We start from the raw sequence: 19565 nt of genomic DNA, 5'->3' as shown, positions 1-19565 counted from the left end.
ACCCAGGGACAAATATCCTTCACATACACATTACTGCCACAAAGGCTTGTTAGACACAACTTGTATCACTGTATAGACTAGGGATGCAACTATTATAGATTTTTGATAGTAAAACTCCCAGTTTCAGAACATCTGTTATGCAGGTCTTATATCGTTGAGAATACTGAAAGCAAAACTCTTAAGTCACTGTTTCTTCGTTGATTTTAAGTGACAGAAACGCTCAGGATAGCTGAACCTTTACGGTTACAACACAGTAGCATTAAAATTGCGATTAATAATAAAATTAGTTCATGTCTGCTTCTCTGGCATAGACAGCAACAGCAGCAGTTAGGCTAAAAGCCTCAAGAGCTGGAAGAAATGATCTGATAAATCACAGCAAAATCCTAAATTCCAGTGAAGCTGAGAGACATCACGGAGGCAGACACAGAGCTGTCTCAGGTGTGGTGTTACCACCGCGTGACTGTCAGAGAGAAGACAAGTGAAATAGATCAGTAACGACAATTTTAGATCGGAACTTTACAATTAAATGTATGTGGGAAATTTAATGGGTTTGGAAATGTGCACAATTTCAACCCTGAGTGAAACTGAGGGGAAAAAATAAGTATATGCTAGAGTTCACGTAAACCCTGCAAAAAAGAAATGAGGCTGACTAAAAGACACATAAAAGCACATGGAGCAGGCAAAGCTTTTAAAAGTAAAGCTGAATAAATGTCACATTTATTCAAATTTTTTAAAAAAAGTTGGAAAAATCACTGCACTCAAATCCAGAGCAAATTCTCTATATCTGGATTTTTTTTTCTTTTTGTACATTTAGAAATCCATAAAAATAATAATAATAAAAAATCTATTCAGTTCCAGTTCACCATGAACCCGAATCAGGACTGAAAAAAATGATGTCCCGTTTTCCAGAGGTGTGGTTACAGATGTTTCGAAATCAGACTTTAATTTAAGTATCAAAACGTGTAAATCAAACGTTCATTTCTTGTAAATCATACAAATATTTATGATGGTTGTCATGTTACCCCCGGTATTCAGGTTCACAGTCAAGATGTACAACACCCCTTCCCCACCATGTTGTCCTGTATCTGAGGTGCACATATTGGATTCGTCTGAGCAGCAATCCCTTCAGCTTTAAAACGTTTTTAACCCAAATACATTCTGTGCATTTTTACGACAGGGGGGGGAAATCAAAAGAAATCTAGTCTGCCAAGCCTGGACCCATCCGATGCTCGGCAGCTGTCTCTCTCAGTCTGAGAAAAAGCGGTGATGAAAAAGGCTTTGAACGCCATCTTGTTCATTGCAGCTGCTTGGGCCCTGAATACAGGAACCCATTCATTCGAGGAGGCGGAGGGAGGGGGCACACTGGCAAAATGAATTCATCTTTGTGAGCCAGTAAATACAAATAGCTCTTTTAAGAAACATCGAAATTTTTACTGAAACGAATAGAAATCGGCTTTATTCAGAAACGGATTCTTTCGATGCGAAATCTGAACACTGCCGGCCAGTAACTTCGCCAAAGCGGTGCGCTACATGTATCTCGCCTCGGTGCTGGAGGAGGCGCTTCCTGCGACAGCACGTCTGACTCGTTGCTAAAACCACCTTTCGAAATACAGAACAGTAAAATAACATTTAAAAAAAAATCGATCTTCTACTTTAACACCTCGTGTTGGTGTGCTGAGCAGGATTTTGGTGCTTCATTTGGAGGAGGGAGGAGAAGGAGGAGAGGGTGGGGGGGATAGCGCACTCGTTTTCCGGGCTTGAAATACTATGGAGCAACGCGGCCCGGTACTGTGGCTGCTAACAACTTGCCCCGCAACAAGACCCGTGATCGAGATAAACAGATTGTTTAAAATCCAATTAGTCCAATCTCGTTTCCACGTCATTAAAACAAGAAGTTCAATTTAAGGCCGGAATACTGACGCTGGGTTTAACACTCGTGAAACTAAAATGGCTATTAGCACTATCAGGTCCACAGCGGCGCTTATTGTCATTACCCCTCCCTCCCTCTCTCCCTCCCCATGCGATCCTACAGCTGTTTGTAATAGATGCAAATTTCTATCATTTTATGCAGTCTGTGGGAGAATAACCCGCTAACGAATGAGCCATTTCCTTCCCAGCACTGTCAGTGGACGGCTGACTCTGCAGACTAAACATGTAGCTGTGACACACAGTGGCCATAATCCATGATGGGTTTGCTTTCGATTCACTGGATTAAAAAAAACACTGTTAGTCCAAACGAGTCAGACTTCAACACGGCTTGTGTCAAGTTAAGTGCCCACAGCCGGGAAACACAGCATTACGTAAATAATTTTGAGCAAGGCTAATATTAACGCTTCAGTGCGCGGCTTTCACACAAACTCAACAACAACACGGTCCGTGTTCACTTAAAAGGATACAGGCAAATTGTTCTGGCTGCCATGTTCGGGATATACACACCCAAGATCAGCAATAGCAGGCTGTAAACGTAGGCTGTGGCTACTGCTGGCTAACTTGTATGGACTGGCTACGGTGTTGGGGGTGGAGGTGGTGGTGGTGGTGGTGTTGGTGAAGTAGCCATTTTTAGACTCCCTTCGTTGTCAATTGCATGATGCTACAGATTTTCAACACGAGTGGAAGTCAATCCAAAAAAAAACTCTTGTTTGACTTGTGCAAGTGGAAGAAGTTGCAAATGTGTGATCGTCTGTCTTTTTTTTAAACAAACAAACAAACAAACAAAAAAACCAGCTCGCCTCCGGTTAAAGTCAACAATAAACTGAGAGAGTGGCAAATGTGCGACCAATTAGCTCACCAGGTAATCACTAGCTATCTATAAATGTGGGCCGACATACACATCCGAAATGTTGGTGAGCGATATCAAAAGGATTTGGTTGAGCCAACAAAAACAAACAAAAAATTGCTCGGCTAATAAAGCAAATCTGATACAGTTGAACCCAGACGGCTTATTTCTTCAGAGAGGGAGAAAGATACCCGGACGTTGGAGAGGGGTGCTGGCTAACCTACCGAGCTGTCACCGACTAACCTTCTTCTAATTAACACTGGCCATTAACTACCAACCTGCAGCACAGATATGTTCAGCAGTTCAATACTGTTGTGATCAATTGGCACCTGGGTTAACGCAGTGCGTTAAGTTTCTCTAACAGTGACCCCCACCCACTCTTGGCAGCAGCGACTTAGCTCGAAGCTAACTCTAACGGAGGACCCAGTTTAACCCCTTTTCGTTCACATCCCCTGCTCGACAGAGCTAAGCCAACCGCACAGACACTTTATGCATTTCCTGAAGCGCTTTTTCAAATACCAACACACGTTCCTTACCCGCTTTCAGTCGAGGGTATCCGTTGTTTGTATCACATTGACTGGAAACGGCTAAATCTTGTCTCTCCTCTCTCCGCCCAGGCGCTCAGATTTAGCTAGTTAAGCTACCGAGGAGCGGCACTCCCCGAACCCAGTTTTTGACCCGCCGAGGGGGGAGACACACCGGCACAGAGGCGCAGAGACAAGGCGGTGTTCACCCAGATAAGACGTGTCAAGAGTCCCGTTTAAGGCGTTCTTCCGTTTCAACGCAAATTCCAACTCAAAGCAAAAAAAAAAATCCCTTCTTGTCTTTCCCACCGTCGTCGTCCCTCTTTTTTTTTTTTCTTCCTTCACGCCAGGATCTCAGTCGCTTCTTCCTCCGGCCATCAAACAGCAGAGATGGGCGCGGTAACCCTGCACTCAGGTCTGGGAAACCCCACGTTACGGCAGCGTCACAACGCACGGCGAAGGGTCGGCGACCACTTCAGCAGATCAGGAAATACTGCCATTTTTGGTAACAGCAACACACCTAGATCATATTTACCTAACAAAAATATGATTTTACTAATATGATTTTTGAGGAGCTAAAATCAAATGTGACCCGACAGTGAGCATTTTTTCCATGCCACATTAGTTAGAACAACAGCTTATGTACACATCAACCCTTGTTTATGTCAGTGTTTCTGCCACACAGCTCTACAATGTACAGGAGATACTTTAAGTATAATGAACCAGGAATGATTCATTTCAATTATTAAGAACTACAATTGTATATTTGTGTTTTTTTTTACCAGTGTTTACTCTCCATACACAGTGCACACGCCCAATAAATGTGTCTCCATAAAACTCTGGAGTTTCACTCAAGTGGATAAATGGACAAAAGTGGCTTTCTGTTAGTCTGTGCCGCGCTATAAACATGTTTGTGAACTCTAGGAAAATGTGGCTTTCGTGTCAGCATAACAGCCGCTACTTCAAGTCAATAACACTGTCTCATTTGCAAACCAAAACAGACAGTGCCCAGTTCCCTGCCAGAGCCTGCAGAGCCAAAACACAACTTTACTACACGTACATTCAATGTAATGGCCCCGTAGCTTTATTTTGAAAACAAAAATAATAAAAATCAAGAAATAATTACTATTATTTAACCAGACAGATAGTTATTTTAAACAAAAACTAAATCCCATCAGTATAAAATTCAAAACCAATTCCCTACACTGGTGGTTTGATGACATATGATACACTTAAACTAAACTAATCTGGTAACGACAGTTTTTTAACAGTTATCAGTCATTATGAGCTGACAATTGATGTTTTCGTTGACAAGTGGCAGTCTCTGGATATTAACTCTGCAATACTTTATGGTTCATGAACTGACATTGCCGTGTCCTAGTTCCAGCTCAGAAATCAGTGGGGACTTGCTTCTTGTGCTGAGTGTTATTGGGTGAACCATCACTTCACGGCACACAGATGACTTGATCATTATCACCAGTAGTCTAGGTAGAGTGCTCAGAGGAGGGGTTAATGCTCAGTGGGTTAAGGCGTTTCTTGGAGACATGGAACACTTTGGCATCCTCCGGGACGGGAGAGTGTGTATGGGCTCGGTCCGATGGGGGAAGACAAAAGCGTCATCAGCTATGGTTTGGATGAAGAACACTCCTGAGAGAGTCTACTGTGGCCCAGCATTTAGGGATGTGCTGTTTATGGCAGATCTGTTTTGCTGTTGTCTCTTTATGCTCACATTTCACGCTGTCGGCCGCTGTGGCACGGTTTAAATGAAATGTGATGTGGCGAAAAAAAGGGAGAAATGAAAAGTCAAAAAGGGTGTAAACATTATCCATCAATGTAGCCTCTGTCTTGCCTTGTCTGTAATTTGAATATCCACCTGATTCCGCGTTTGTGTGTTCCTACTGATCCTGTAAACCTGAAACCTGTAGGAGGAACTGGCCATCATGTATGAACAGTCCTCTGCTTTCAGATGGTCTGCTTTGTCACAATAGAGTGACTGTACAGTACTGTATGGACGGGAGGTGGCACACATGCATAACCCACTAAAAATCATAAACTCTCCTTTTGTGTGGAATAGCTTTATTTATATATATATATATATGCCTGTAAACAGTAGTTCACAGACAGAGGTTGGGTTGAACACACTGCCCCTGTGTGTGTACTTGTGTATCAGGCGGTGTTTCTGGGTGTGGGTTTCCACCGGGACTCATCTGCCCAGGTTAATGCTGGTGAGATTTAGTTGTCCCTGGATACACCCCCTACCTGTCTGCATACATGTGTTGTGAAGCTTCTTTAGCAGCAGCTTCAGGCCACCCAGGGGAGAAAGCTTATTGTCTGCATTCAGCCTTTTGATGAGGAGAGAGGAAAGAGAACAATCCACACCCTGATGTGCTTTCTGTGTAAGCTCCAATTGAGTTGCGATCAATAAAAAGTAGTCAAGCTTTGACAAGTAAGATGATCGTCACGAGGGAAACCGTTGAAATGAGGAGAATCCAACAACTACTCATTTTTTTTCTGTAAGAGAGATTAGTTTGTCATTTTTAACATTAACATAACATACTCTGTGATGATGACAAATCGTCCCTTTGTATGTTTTAATGTAGTAACTGTATAGAAATGAAATAGTTCACACAGGCATGGCCTCATTTCATAAAGTCATATTCACTAACTCGATGGCTTGTATTCACAGACACACAACCACACACATTCACCTCCCGTCAGCAGGCCAGGGACCGTAAGTAGCACTATCTCCCAGTATTAGCGAGAGATCAGAGGAGAAATCAGATTAGAAAAAGAGACAAAACGGCACAACACAAATATTGCTTAATATGATCTCATACATTTCAGAAAACGAGTGACATTACACGAGGCTAAGCTCATAATGACCTTGCTTTTTATAGGCAGGTTGGGGTACAGTAATCTGATTTAGCATAATCTCCTACAATCTCTGATAAATGCTTACAGCATGTATCTCTGGGAGAGGTCAGATCCTATTGGTTCGTTCTGAGGCATTACTGACATCTGCTGTTCACACGCACAGGGTCTAGTTCACAGAGAGTCGGACACCGTTGGGAGTGTATCAAGTGAGCGCTCATCCTCGGAAGACTTTAAGTGTATTTAAATATGACAGAGTAATGCTGTAAATAATTTAGACGAGAAAGACTGTCTGTTTGGTGATGTTGTCAGTACTGGAATGTTCCTAATATCAAATAACTTAAGGACAGAAACGTTTTCCTCCTATGTTGATGACGCTGACACGCCACATGCAGTGGAGCACACAATTCCGTATGTGGAGTGATCACATGATTTGAATAATTTAAAAATACCAAGAAGTTGGTCCAGAGTATTTTGGAACATGGCAAGCCCCCTTCTTCATTTTTGATTCTTCAAAAGGTCTAAATAAATTGTATCCTGTGTATTTCATATCAACTGAATAACAACAAAATATTTACTTTTCACCTGATAATCTTTTTCTTCATTTTTTTGTCATTGCACCATCAAGTTAAACTTGATTACAAAACAAGTTTTTGTTTTTAACACAACCCATAATCCAAAAGTATAGAATTATTAGGGATTTAAAGATTTCTGACATTGTCCCTAATTTTTTTTAAACAAGAAAGAAAGAGGCACCTAATTGTAACACACATACCTCCTTTAAATTATGTCCATATAATGCCTGCCTTTTGTTTTTTTGTTTTGTTTTAGAACAAGTGAGATGGACAGAAATGGCTTCACGAAAACTTCCTTCCATCTGTTGTACAGATTGTTGTGCACAGATTTCATGGATGTGTGTGTTTGTGTGTGTCTGTGTGTGTGTTTGTGTGTGTCTGTGTGTGTGTTCGAAACAAAATTAAGTTCTTCCACAGTCCTATGAAAGCAGCCTGTTCTTAATACACTCATAATCCTCAACTTTCCTAACTTTGATTATTTTAATTTAAGACAACACGACTTAAAATTCCATAACCACTTGAGGACCAGGGGAGACATTCGGGGCTCCTAGTGGCAGGTGCTTATAAGTGCAACAGTCTAGTGCAGTACTGGGCCCAGTCAGGCCCAGACAGACCTTCTGGATGGGAGTAATGACCTGAGAACAGACGGAAGTGATCTCCATAATGTTTAAAATCAGGTTAAATGTATTTTGATCTTCATGAACAATCTGCCACTATGTTTTGTCCACAGAACGAGAAGACAGTCAGGATTTAATTTAATTCACTCTTTAGTGATTTCAATGGATCCTTTTAATGTTTTGTGATAGTCTAAATACTCTTTCACTTCCTTTCCCACCATGTGCGAACATTATTCTTCAGGAACGGGATGAATAAATTAATGCATAATATAATTTTTTATCATTTTGTTTCTTTCGAGAATGAGATGGTCTAAGTCAGAATTGTAAAATACTGTCATCACAGGCTGTAGTGTAAAGAAGTGGAATGACACTGTTTGATCTAATTCTGTTGATTGTTGACATCCATTTAAGCTGAACTTTAAAAGGATGTGTGAACTGGAAATTCGACAGGCTAAATTTAACAGTGCTACACAGCATACAAGCACCTACTTATTCCGTAGATATCCAGTGTACTAGAGTTAAACCAGTCACCTCTGGGTTTTTAAAAGGTGACGCCAGCCCTATTATTTTTGGATTTAAGCAGCCAATAGTTGATATATAGCTTAGAGAAAATCAAAGGCCTACAACTAAGATTACTACTGCTATTATTGATACTACCACTACTACTGTTACAGGGTATTAGGCCTGCAGATCCAACTACTGTTACATGATCAATAGGCTATAATTTCATACAAATGGCTTTTATATCAAACTACAGTTCTCCACCATTTATCTGTGTTAATCTCTGCTCATTCTGTGCCACATTTCACAGACTGCACTTTGTCTGGCCTCAGTGTGAACTCATTTCGCTTCATAGGCACAGTACCAGCAGTGCTACAGGATTTACTGTATACATGTGCTGACACACCCTTCACCATGATATAACACAGCCGCTTAATGCTTAGCATTACAGACACCCCCTGGTGGCAGATTTAGGTGTAACAGTCATGTGCATCGATGGAGATTTAATATGAGGACTTTTTTGTTTGTTGTTACTCTGTCTCTGTGTTAGAAGCAACATAATTATAGCTATATGAGAAGTTCAGCAGTACAGAAGTTTACAACTGCTTTGGCTCAGTTTTCACTATGCATAAATTCTTACTTTTAAACATAAGATGCTGTGTTTAACACTAAATGATTAACCCTCAGAATTCAGCCAACCCATATTAGTATAATCAGGGTATGTACATTATATAGACATCATCACTCAGATAACCACAACTGCAGATCCTCGTTTTCCTTTAGCTTACTATCAAAATGCTGCAATGTGACGCGTTTCTGTTGCAGCCATGTCGTGGTTTCTAGCATCACCGCATTTGTGTTGTAAACATATCTAAAGTTTATTGTCTGATCTAAAACCACAAACAGAACAGCAAAAGCAAGCTGATGAAAAGATAGTCAAATTATTATTTTGGGCTGTATGACTGTAGGAATAACTGTGGTGTAAAAAGTCAAACTCTTGACTACATCTTCTACATTTGCAGTAACACTATATTCTCAAGAAATCAATATCTCTGTATATATTACTTAAAGTCTTTATCTGTCCAATGTATCGATGGGAACTAGTTCATTTTCATTTTAAAATTAATTGATAGGTCACTAAATTGTCCATAGATGTGAGTGTGAATGGTTGTTTGTCTCAATGTACCCTGCAATGAACTGGCGACTTGTCCAGGGTGTACCCCGCCTCTCGCCCAATGTCAGCTGGGATAGGCTCCAGCCCCCCTGCGACCCTAGTGAGGAGAAGCAGTTACAGATAATGTATGTATGTATGTATGTATGTATGTATGTATGTATGTATGAATTGATGGTTAAAGGTCCAGTGTGTAACATTTAAGGGGATCTATAGCAGAAATTGAAACATACAGCACAAATACACTGACTAGGAATGCGATACATGGTGATGGTGCATGACCTAATTTGCTAATCTTGTTTTGATTGTGCATGCTAAGAATTGTTTTTACATGTTGTGAAAACTGACACAAAGCAAATGTAAAATCTTGTAATACACAATGTTTTATCATAAATGTTTAATTTGCTAGTACTGTATGAACTACAGGAAGTGTCTGACATGCAGAAGATACCTGCTGGCTCTTTAAAGTTTCACCAAACTAATTAAAATAATAAGCAATTTAAGCATTTAATAAAATGTTCAAACCATTTTGATCCTTTTGGGTATAAGACCAGCATAATGTGTAAAGATGTACAATCACTGTATCACAGAATCAAATCAGATCATATACTTGATTAATTTCACCTTTAATAATTAGATTCATGTCATAAATAATCAATCCATTTGTTGATTTTGGCCACAGAAATATACAGTATATCACACATCTTTGTGTAGTGTGACAGTGTGTGTGTGTGAGCAGTTTTCCCACTGGCCCGCATCCAGGTTCTGCGGAGGTCAGTCAGCAGTGGTGGAGACCAAAGCCATCAGGGTGACTCTGTAAACATTCGTCTCATCCCCCTTCAAGGTAACAGGCACACATGTCTGCACCACTTCGTAGGGCTGAAACACACAAACACACATTCAGTCAGTCAGGACAGTGATCTCATAAATGAATACCTGAATAGTAGTGTGAAGTTCAAAAATCTTACGGCTTAAAAAACAAACAAAAAAACATTAGTCAACAGAAAAATAGGAGATCACATCACTTCTGTGTGTTGTCAACAATAAACACATCTTAAAGTTGATTTATGCAAACATTTCCTAATGCACTCTTCTCATGTGGTTTTCCCAATTCAGTAACAGTGATAGCGTCACCTTGTATCCACTGGGAGGAGTCCATGTGACAGTGATGGTGCGTTTGTGGCCTGGTTCCACGGTTCCTTTGCTGGGCTCCACACTGAAGCCCTGCTGCTGCAGGGACGCCACGTTATCCCAGAGAAACTCACTGCTCTGTGGAAAACAGACATTCAAGACAAAGTGAATAGAACAGCGTTTTACTTTACGGTTTCTAAAAAGGCACAGACAGATTTCAATCCTTTTATAACAGAAATATTATTATACAGAATGATGATGACATTGAACGTAATCTCGGCCTTGAACAGGTTATAAACACTCTCATGATGCATCACAGTGCACTTGATGAAACACGTGGCAGTCGTCAGTTATTTGGACTGTCAGTATCTGATGACATCACACCTTCATACCTTCTTACTGGGCTGTGTGGAGCGGATGCAGCCCACCTGCAGCATCCTCACTGCAGGTGTGATGGTCCCAGCGTTGTAGCTGGCCCGCAGGGTCACCAGCACAGGGATGGTAGGCTTCTCTATCACAGCTGACTCTGCTAATAGAGAGGATTATATGAGCATGTTTACAAATGATACAGCACTTTCTGCTGTTCACTTGACTTCACTTTAATGCCAGTCAATGGAGTCAGTTTGTGGGTCAGCTAACCATTTTGCAAAAATTATGAAGTGATTTAGAAATGAACATGCAATTTTGGTCAGCCAGTAAAAAAATAGATTTCTGTACTGTATAGAAAGAATGCAAATTATGTTAAATAGTCTAAAAATGTGTAGAATTAATTTAAAAATACAAGATGTATAGTTAAGGAGCTAAAATGTGCAAACACATTGCTATGGTAGAATTTTGCTGGGTGTCAATGGGAGGCTTTCAGACTTAAACTAAAATCTCTTTTCCTACAGGTGTCCTGTCTTTCTGGCACAGTTCTAGCAAAGCTCGGGCTCTTATCTAACTGATGATGCTATTTTTAAAGTGCTAACACCTCTTTGATGTGGTGAAATAATACAGTAACCCCGTCTAGGAGGTGTGCCTATTTTCACTCATGGATTTTGTGGTGAAATATGATCTGAACGTGGGTGACAAGCACGCGGGCTGTCAGCATGCTGCTATTAGCATGAATTACTACATCACATACCGTGCCCTTGCTCGCATAAATTATGCAGTGTGTCTGGGAGTTATTAGTCATCTTTATAGTGTCAGTGTTTTTATTTTGTCTGCCTGAGTTCCCTGTCTTGTTGGGGCCTTCACTATCTTAGATAATATGTATAAACTTGAGATAATTTCTGTGGATAATTTCCATAGATAATCAGTGCAGTATTGATCCATATTCCATTTAATTTCCATAGATAATCAGTGCAGTATTGATCCATATTCCATTAAATTAATATCATGTCCATCATACACAAGAGGAAGACCCAGAAGAACAGATGAAGAACGATGCTTTGATACCTGTGAGCTGAGGTTGACTGGTTATCATTGGAGGGAGGAGGGACTCGATGGGTACTGTCAGCAGGTCTCCTCCATATAGATACATGTTATGTGAAGAAGCTGCACCCTTCAGATCCATCACACACACTTTACTCTGAGAGACAGATATGGCACAGGGTTAAGGTTGTTATATCATGAAGACCAAAGTGAATAGGGGACATAGAGGGTGCCGTAAGTACATTTGGATAATAAGAGCACACTGGGAGGACAGTAGTTTGCCTGGACCATGTGATGACTTTTAAAGCAGTGATTAAGGCCAAGGTCGGGCTGAGTAAAGACATGTATTCAAGGTGCGGTCTTTGTGTGCGTGTGGCCTCTGCTGACCTTATTCATGAGCTCTATGGTTAGTCTGTCAGAATAGTAGACAGACGGATGGTCAGGCTGGAAGGTGACAGTGATGTTCTGGCTTTGTCCTGGAGCAATGCTGCCCTCTATTGGCACCACACTGAACACACTCAGCCCACTGTAGTTCTGGGTTCCTGTACAAGATATAAAAGACATACTGTTACTACTGTGTCTACTACTGTTACATTTGCCTTTACTACTTCTGTTAAAAATATTAACAATAAACCTCATCTTCATGTGAGTTTATAAATGTAGATGTAGTATTGACCTTATGACACTTTAAGCAATTTATTATAGCAGTGGTTGTCGATATTTTGGAGTTTAAATAATCTGATAATGATATGGGTATCTGCTGATTATATCTTTTAGACATTATGGAAAAAAAAATGTTTTATGTATTTTGGGGGCTTTTTTATGCCTTTATTTTTCAATAGCAACAGCTGGAGAGAGTGGTATGACATGCAATTGGGTTGGATTCCTTACTTATTTATGTTCATTCATTATAAATATATACATTTAAAAAATCATCTTGTCAGTGCTCTCTGTCACTGTTTACTTCAAACCTACTTTTGCACTTCTGTTCTACATTTTTTTTTTATATACCGACCAACATGTACACCAATATATCGGCAATAATGTGAGGCCGATTTATTGGTCTAGCTTTCAACTCATAAATGAAAACTAAAAGACAAAATATCAAACATGTAGCATAGTCTTTTTTTAAGCTCTGCTTATTATCTTTTTACTTACTTTTTAAAAATAATGTTCCTGCACTGTAAAACACTATGAACAGAATGCCTTACTGTACTGACCTTGAACTATTTGCACACTCAATCTACAAAAACTGACATACGGTCTCTAGTGCACAGTCCACCTTCCTCTTAAAGCTTGAAATAGTAACACCATGGGGGCAATGGGGAAGACAACAAAAACTAGTTGTTGATGTGAACATCTGATTCAAAACACTCTAGACATCTCCTCTCACTTTATACTACGTTGTCTGGAGAGTGAAAGAAACATTAAGCAACGGTTTGTATATAGGGCTTTCTCATGTGCATCTTCTGGGTTTAAAATCAGTGACAATGATGGCCACAGCACATTATTCAAGTCCTTTTGACAGTCACCAAACCATCCATCACCTCTTGTGACCTTGACGTGTTTGCATTTGTTGTTTCTGCTCTAATTTATTTAGGTGTGTCCTACCCACGCATGTTATCATTTCACATTATCTATGTATGTTATCATGTACCAAATGCTTGTTGTTGAAAGGACACAAAGTGCTGTGGGTATTTTTAGTTTTAGAGCTCTTGCACTTTTCAGGTTCCTTGGTGAGTCACCGCATTGTTAATTACATCTTACCCACAGTAGGCTGGACCTTAGAGTCTGTGTAACTGCCCAGCAGGAAGGGCACCCTGTCAGCTCCACACTGAGGCCTAGAGGGAGAGAGGCTGGCCATCTGCACTCGGAAACCCACTGCCACCGCTGAGCTGTTCTGCAGCTGCAGGCAAAAAAAGAGCTTAATGTCAGTTCCAAGGCTGCAACCTCCTCAGAAGAATCAAGGTAGTGCATATCAACAGTCAAAACTCTCTTTCAGTTCTGGATTTGTAGACAAGAGAAAACGGAAAATGTCTTCAAAACAAACTAGAGCTTGTTCCTGTACTTCTGCTTCATGTCCTTTTACCATTAGCACACCGTTGACTGACCTTCAGAACCTGTGAGGTGCTGTCCTTCTCCAACACATAACCAAAGTCAAGGAGATCTCCAGAGTGTGAGGTGGTGACAGCAGGGACAACACCCTCCCCACACAGAGTCATCCTCAGGGTCATCTTCTGGCTACGCACCTCCAGCGTCTCACAGTACTAGAGAACAGTAGAGGGTGTCTTGGTAAGGTACTAATTTAATATTCATAAAGTTACTAAAATAATCTTTTATGTTACTTGAGAGGTACAATGGCTAATTCTGATGAAGATAAATAAAGTCTGTGTAAAGTAAAAATAAATATGTGTTCAGAGTTTGTAAGACCAAAGAAGAAAGTGTTATTAACCACCCAGCCAAATTTAAATAATTAAACATTCGACAAAATCAGGTAAGAATGAGCAGTATTCTCAGCTCCAGGACTGTGGGGGCACCCACTCGTGAGAGCAGTCAAGCAGCAATTTTGAAGTGATTGAAATGTGTCAGATGGGTTCAGAGAATTACATGGCTAACTTTGAAACATCCTCTCTGCTAGGGGTGCAGGGGTATGCTCAGGGTGGACTAAAAACTGGTGAAAAACTGTTTTAACCTCTAACTCCACATTTACTGTTTTAACCTCTAACTCCACATTTCAGTAACATATCGTTCAAAGTTTTTTTCACATGTTTTTAGCAACTATTTTTCATTAGTGGGAGAGTACGTCTACACTGTTAACCCACCTTTTTCTCCAGATGTGGACTGAAGGCCATTGACAGAGTGTGTCTTTGTCCAGGTCTGATACATCTGAGAGGATTCAGGAGGCAAAAAGCACCGTGTATATCCAGCAGAGATGACCCCAACTTAGAAACAGTCAAAGAAAAGCAGCGGTGATCAGGTGACATTATTATTATTTGTAGTAGCAGTATCTGCCTAAATAATACTAGTGGTGTCAATTTAAGATTAAGACGTACTGTGCTCCTCACTGGAGTATTACATCTCCGGACATTAAAAAGAGGCATTTATATTGTAAATATATGTATATTTTGAGGATGAATTTTTGTTGGATTAACATGAAAATAAATATAATATTGCCATTGTCATAAAATGAGTAAGTATGTATGTAATCATGCTAAATTTTAAGAAAGTTTTTATTTTTATTTTTTGACGTAACCTGACATTGTTAAAGGATAATTTAATTTGTATTAATTGAGTAGAGATAGACAGAATATGTAGGGTAAGCAAGATGAGAAATTACATACAACAAAGGCCTCCAGCCAGACTTGAGCCTGGGATGTTGTGATTACACAGTAAATGTGTTAATCCCGGAGGCCGCCAGGGCATCCCGTCTCTGAGGTTTCTGGCACCATCTCAGCACAATGAAGTTGAACGAAATTTCTTTTTATGGTGCTCACAGCATTGACACTTTTTTTATTTAAAAATCTTAGGTGCAACATTTATCCCCAGGGGAAGTATCCTTGGATAATCCACGCTACACACTGAGCAGGTTTTTTTTTAAAAGAAATACTTTCAACAAAACTCCTGAAAAATCTCTGTGGATGCCATGATGTCACGAACCACAACATCCCCTGACCTATGTTGCACACACTTTGTTGCACCTTCTCTCCCCTCAATTACTGTCAACTCTGCTTTCAGATAAAGGGATAATAATACTTATAAAAGTAATAATGCTGTTGAATTTCTATATTTTTGTTGCCATGGGTACAACAACCTAAATGCCATTGACTTCAGTTGTACTGGGGTGGAGGCAGAAACCTCCTGTGGCACTAAACACTTGAGGTGAGAGAGATGAGACGGCTGTTTGTAGTTTGGGTGAACTTTGTATACTGGAGAAAGGATACATCCAACGGTTCCTTTGAAATGTTCTGAACTGTAACCTTCTTGATCACTTTTTCTCCTGAAAGTAGACAAACACAACACAGTAAACAAATACCAAAAAAAGCTGTGCGAGCTGAATGTACAAATCTACATTTGCAGTATGTGAAGGACTATCAGGCAAATTAAACTTAAAAATCACTCACCCACAGCCACCTGATAGAAGTCTATGATATTCTGTCCATGGTCCGATATTACCACTAGAGGGGGCTGTACAGCAGGACATTGCAGCTTCAAGTAAAGAGTATTGAAGGGACTGTGAAGACATTGAACATGACAAGCTATGAAATAAGGAGCTCATGGAACAACTCCCACTCTTTGATTTTTTTATTCTTTATGTCACTTTGTCATGAGAATGATGGAAAATAACATAAATAATAATTTTTCGGTTGATTGATCAGTTCTCAGATTTATCAGATATTTGTGTTCAGTAATTTGTAATCACTGATCAAATAAATATAAATCTGTTCGTACCCTGATTATTCATCTGTCATTCCCCGCAATGCTATACCTCAATCTTTCATAATTCAGTACTTTTGTGGACGCTTGGATGACAAAAAATCTAGCCTGGGGCAGCCTAAAGCCGGGGTCTGCTGATATGATAATTTGGTCCTGAAAAAGAAAATGCCTGCTCCATCCAAACAACTGAAATAACCATAAATCTAAAAACATTCTACATTTAAAAAAGAGAATGAAAATTAGACAGCACAGAGGAAACCATGTAGTTTGTATTTCATCAACAAGATTAGTCTTATTTCTGAATCTTTGAGGATCTTTTGCATATTTAGTCATACATTCTCATCCTTCATTTTATACAAACAAAGGAAACGAGACAACATTCGGCATGAAATTAAGTTGAAATGCCTCAGCATATTTTTATGAACTGCTTTAATTTAACCAAATGTGTTTATGCCTTCTCCCAGAGGGCATTTTTTCAAGAGAGCTGCTGGATAAAGCCAAAAGATTATAAATAGAAGAAAGAGATGGAAGGGAATGACCAATGAGTTTGAATGTAGTCTTAACTTCTTCATTACTTATAGACAGACAGATCGATCACCTGTCAGAGAAGAACTATTTTTATCAAGTGGTATTCTATGAGCCCTCATATTCTCTTCGGACATGGTGGTTATCACTGCTCACCCTGTTCTTCTTCTATTCATCAGGAGCTTTATTATAGATACTATATGCTTGTGGTGCAGGTCATTTGGCCTGGCCTGGCCGTTTTGCACATTCGCAATATCTTTCACTGAAGTAAGAAAATAAACTACAAGATACTCTCCACAAATGGCACATTCACTGTAAAAAGAAAGCTGATGCTGCTAAATGCTTTGCATCACACAAGACTGAATTATTTGTTGGGCAAAGCAGAAGATAAATAAATAATAAATCACATTTTTATTGCCCAAATTTGCCCAAAATGCACTGAAACACAATATCAAATGAAATGTTAAAGAAATAGTTTGATATTTTACAAAACCTGATTATTTGCAACAGGGATATTTAAAAAAAAAGAAAAAAAAAAAGTATTTAAATGACCACCAATTGACACACAGCAAAGCAGGGGCATGTCGTTGAAATACTTTTTACTGGGTCTGGGGGTGAAATATAATGTTGCTGTGTGTATAGTCTGCACAGAAAATGCACATAATGGCTACTTATAAGGGACAGGGTATATACACAATGTACGGAGCGGGGGTCAACATCTTATTCTTTGCCTTGGGGCCCTCTGGTGAGTTCATCTTGACTTGGTTTAAATATGTTACTTGTGTCAAACGCTGACCTTATTTTCTACATGAATGAAAAGCTGTGAAAAAGGTGCTGGCTGACATACAGATCTGCAAATAAGTGCATTTATAGTAAAATAGTGCAAATGACATTGGGGATTGGGTCCAGTGAAGTCCCAAAGAATAAAGACACAACATGACACAAATCTGACATGACAGGGCCTACAGTGTGTTGTATTGAGCTGTTTAGAAGCTGACTCAGTGTTACCTCCATGCCGGCTGCTCTTGTTGGTCTTCCTCTGGAGGGTTTGCGTCAGACACAAAACATGGAACGGTGTATTTGCTGTAGCGTTGTGTGAAAGAGTACAGCAGAGAAGCTCTGGCCTCCTCATACTGCTCTGACCTTGAAGAAAACGACTCAGCACTATTAAACAAAGCAACAAACTCTCCCCAAATACTCAAAGAAAGTTTTTTCATCAACGTTTTCTAGCTCTGTCCAGAGATCATACTATGAATGTGTATGTGTGATCACTGCAAATGAAAAGAAATGGGAGTAGTAATAAATTCACTTCAGGGAAAGTACAAACAAAAGCTTATACAAACAAAAGTTGGTTCAGTGTTGTTGGATCTCAGACTTCCGTCCAAGTTATTAATTGGGTTTGTAGACAGAGAAAAGCTTTCAGGGAAGCATTCGCTAAAGAATAATTTATTCTCTCGTGCAGTACTGCTCTTTGATGTTTGGTTACAGAATATCTATTATTGAATTTTTGCTTTGCTGGCAGCAAACTGGACGTGTTTTCTAAAGTAATTTGGGAAACAAAGCAAGCAATAAGATTGATGACATTGAGGAAAAGAATCAAATCTTTGTAAAAATGAAAACCTACCCTGGCTGTATATCTGCAGGATTTGGTGATTCAGCTAGTTGATCCGTTTTTGGCTCGTCTGACAGCACAGGAACCTTCTTCCCTCTACTGATTTTCACTGGGACCTCCTTTTTAGTCTTACCACGCACACACACAGACATGATTGATGGGTTCAGACCAAGGTGAGACAAATGTAGCTTCTACATTCTGTATAAACACAGGTATGTCTATAACACAACAAGCAAGCTGGTGAAGATGTGCCCGGATTCTGAACCCATTTGGCAGCACAGACTGATCCTCACGCTAACAGCAGGTGACTGGAGTAGGTGTGTGTATAGTTGTACCTCCTGTTCAGCTTGTTTGCTCCACTCCAATTCCTTCTCACGGAGCAACTTGGCTCTGTCGAGGAGACGCAGCGCCTCCTCTTTGATCTCCTGGTCCAACAGTCTGGGTCTGAATGTCACCTGGACCAGACATCTCTTAAGTTAGAGGAGAGATATGTCAGATTTAGAGGATCCAGCTGTAACATGTTATCATTGTGTGCTGTATCTACACATTTTTACAAAACTTTAAAATGACATCCAGATCCCTGTGTTCTTCTTCACTGGAGATTTTTAATTTAAACCTCCACTTCATATTGCAAAGTGGAGGTTTAAATTAGTTTTCTCTAGCGTGAACCAATTCAAGTGGACTGAGGATGATAATCCCTGTTTTCCAATTACAGACTATTTACTGAATTTGTCCCACTGGGCCTCTGTCACGCATTTGGAAAGAAAATAATAATGCAACGGATTAATTGTTTCCATAAACACCGTCTGGAGGAAAGTCTTCCACTGTCAGCTTCATATTCAATTGTCACAACCCATGACAATAAAATGCCTATATTTTGAAATGATGTTAAACGCAGTGAATATAAAATTAACATTAAGGCTCACAGTTTTTTGTATCATGTCCTGAACTCATTGATATTGCAGCATATACGACGCAAACAAAAACTTACTTGTTCACTTCCATCAGGTGTCCAGCAGAGTGCATCATTACACTACAAAGGCTTGTGCTATGTGCCAAAAGCAGCTATGATGGTTGTTTATCTCACTGTGATTCTGTTTAACTGTATTGAATTGAACTATTTTGTCATAATAAATAAAATGTACTTCCTAATCCCATATAAAGGTTATCTTCACAAGCTCGCTCATAAACTTAGCTAACAACAGATAATATGTAGGCACAGCCTAAAACTTGGTTTCGGGTAAGATTTTGTCCATGTTTGCCACAACAGCAGGTGGTCAGGAGGGTGTCGAATTATTATTAAGACCAGATATTTCTGCTCCTGATAGTTCTAATAACATGCTTGCTTTGAAAAGATTCTCACAGTCCACAATAAATGGGCACAGAGACTTAATAATAAAGTTATAAAGCTGGGA

The 19565-nt window shown here is 39.8% G+C and overlaps 2 protein-coding genes across 4 annotated transcripts in view; both read right to left on the bottom strand.

Moving 5' to 3' along the window:
- gnb1a (guanine nucleotide binding protein (G protein), beta polypeptide 1a) overlaps window positions 1–3750 on the bottom strand; it is a 30134-nt gene extending 26384 nt beyond the window's left edge. Inside the window, exon 1 of the mRNA XM_010733972.3 lies at window positions 3313–3750. The gene's annotated coding sequence lies outside the window, so the exon portion shown is untranslated. The remainder of the gene's footprint in view (window positions 1–3312) is intronic.
- A 6030-nt stretch (window positions 3751–9780) lies between these two features.
- Window positions 9781–19565, bottom strand: part of cfap74 (cilia and flagella associated protein 74) — a 49511-nt gene continuing 39726 nt past the window's right edge. For 2 of the 3 annotated variants that reach the window (XM_010733974.3, XM_019276798.2), the window contains exons 27-39: window positions 18486–18620; window positions 18163–18278; window positions 17547–17681; window positions 15701–15810; window positions 15521–15576; window positions 14402–14521; window positions 13691–13846; window positions 13347–13485; window positions 11967–12121; window positions 11604–11736; window positions 10559–10695; window positions 10170–10304; window positions 9781–9914 (exon numbers count right to left, since the gene is read on the bottom strand). In XM_010733974.3, the coding sequence (XP_010732276.3) occupies window positions 9810–9914; window positions 10170–10304; window positions 10559–10695; window positions 11604–11736; window positions 11967–12121; window positions 13347–13485; window positions 13691–13846; window positions 14402–14521; window positions 15521–15576; window positions 15701–15810; window positions 17547–17681; window positions 18163–18278; window positions 18486–18620 (1632 nt within the window). In that variant the 3' untranslated portion in view covers window positions 9781–9809. The remainder of the gene's footprint in view (window positions 9915–10169; window positions 10305–10558; window positions 10696–11603; window positions 11737–11966; window positions 12122–13346; window positions 13486–13690; window positions 13847–14401; window positions 14522–15520; window positions 15577–15700; window positions 15811–17546; window positions 17682–18162; window positions 18279–18485; window positions 18621–19565) is intronic. The other variant, XM_019276799.2, reaches the window with a different exon arrangement.

This window comes from Larimichthys crocea, chromosome XV, assembly GCF_000972845.2.
Source record: "Larimichthys crocea isolate SSNF chromosome XV, L_crocea_2.0, whole genome shotgun sequence".
NCBI lineage: Eukaryota > Metazoa > Chordata > Actinopteri > Sciaenidae > Larimichthys > Larimichthys crocea.
The sequence above is the reverse complement of the archived record's forward strand: the minus strand, read 5'-3'. Positions and strand labels throughout refer to the sequence as shown.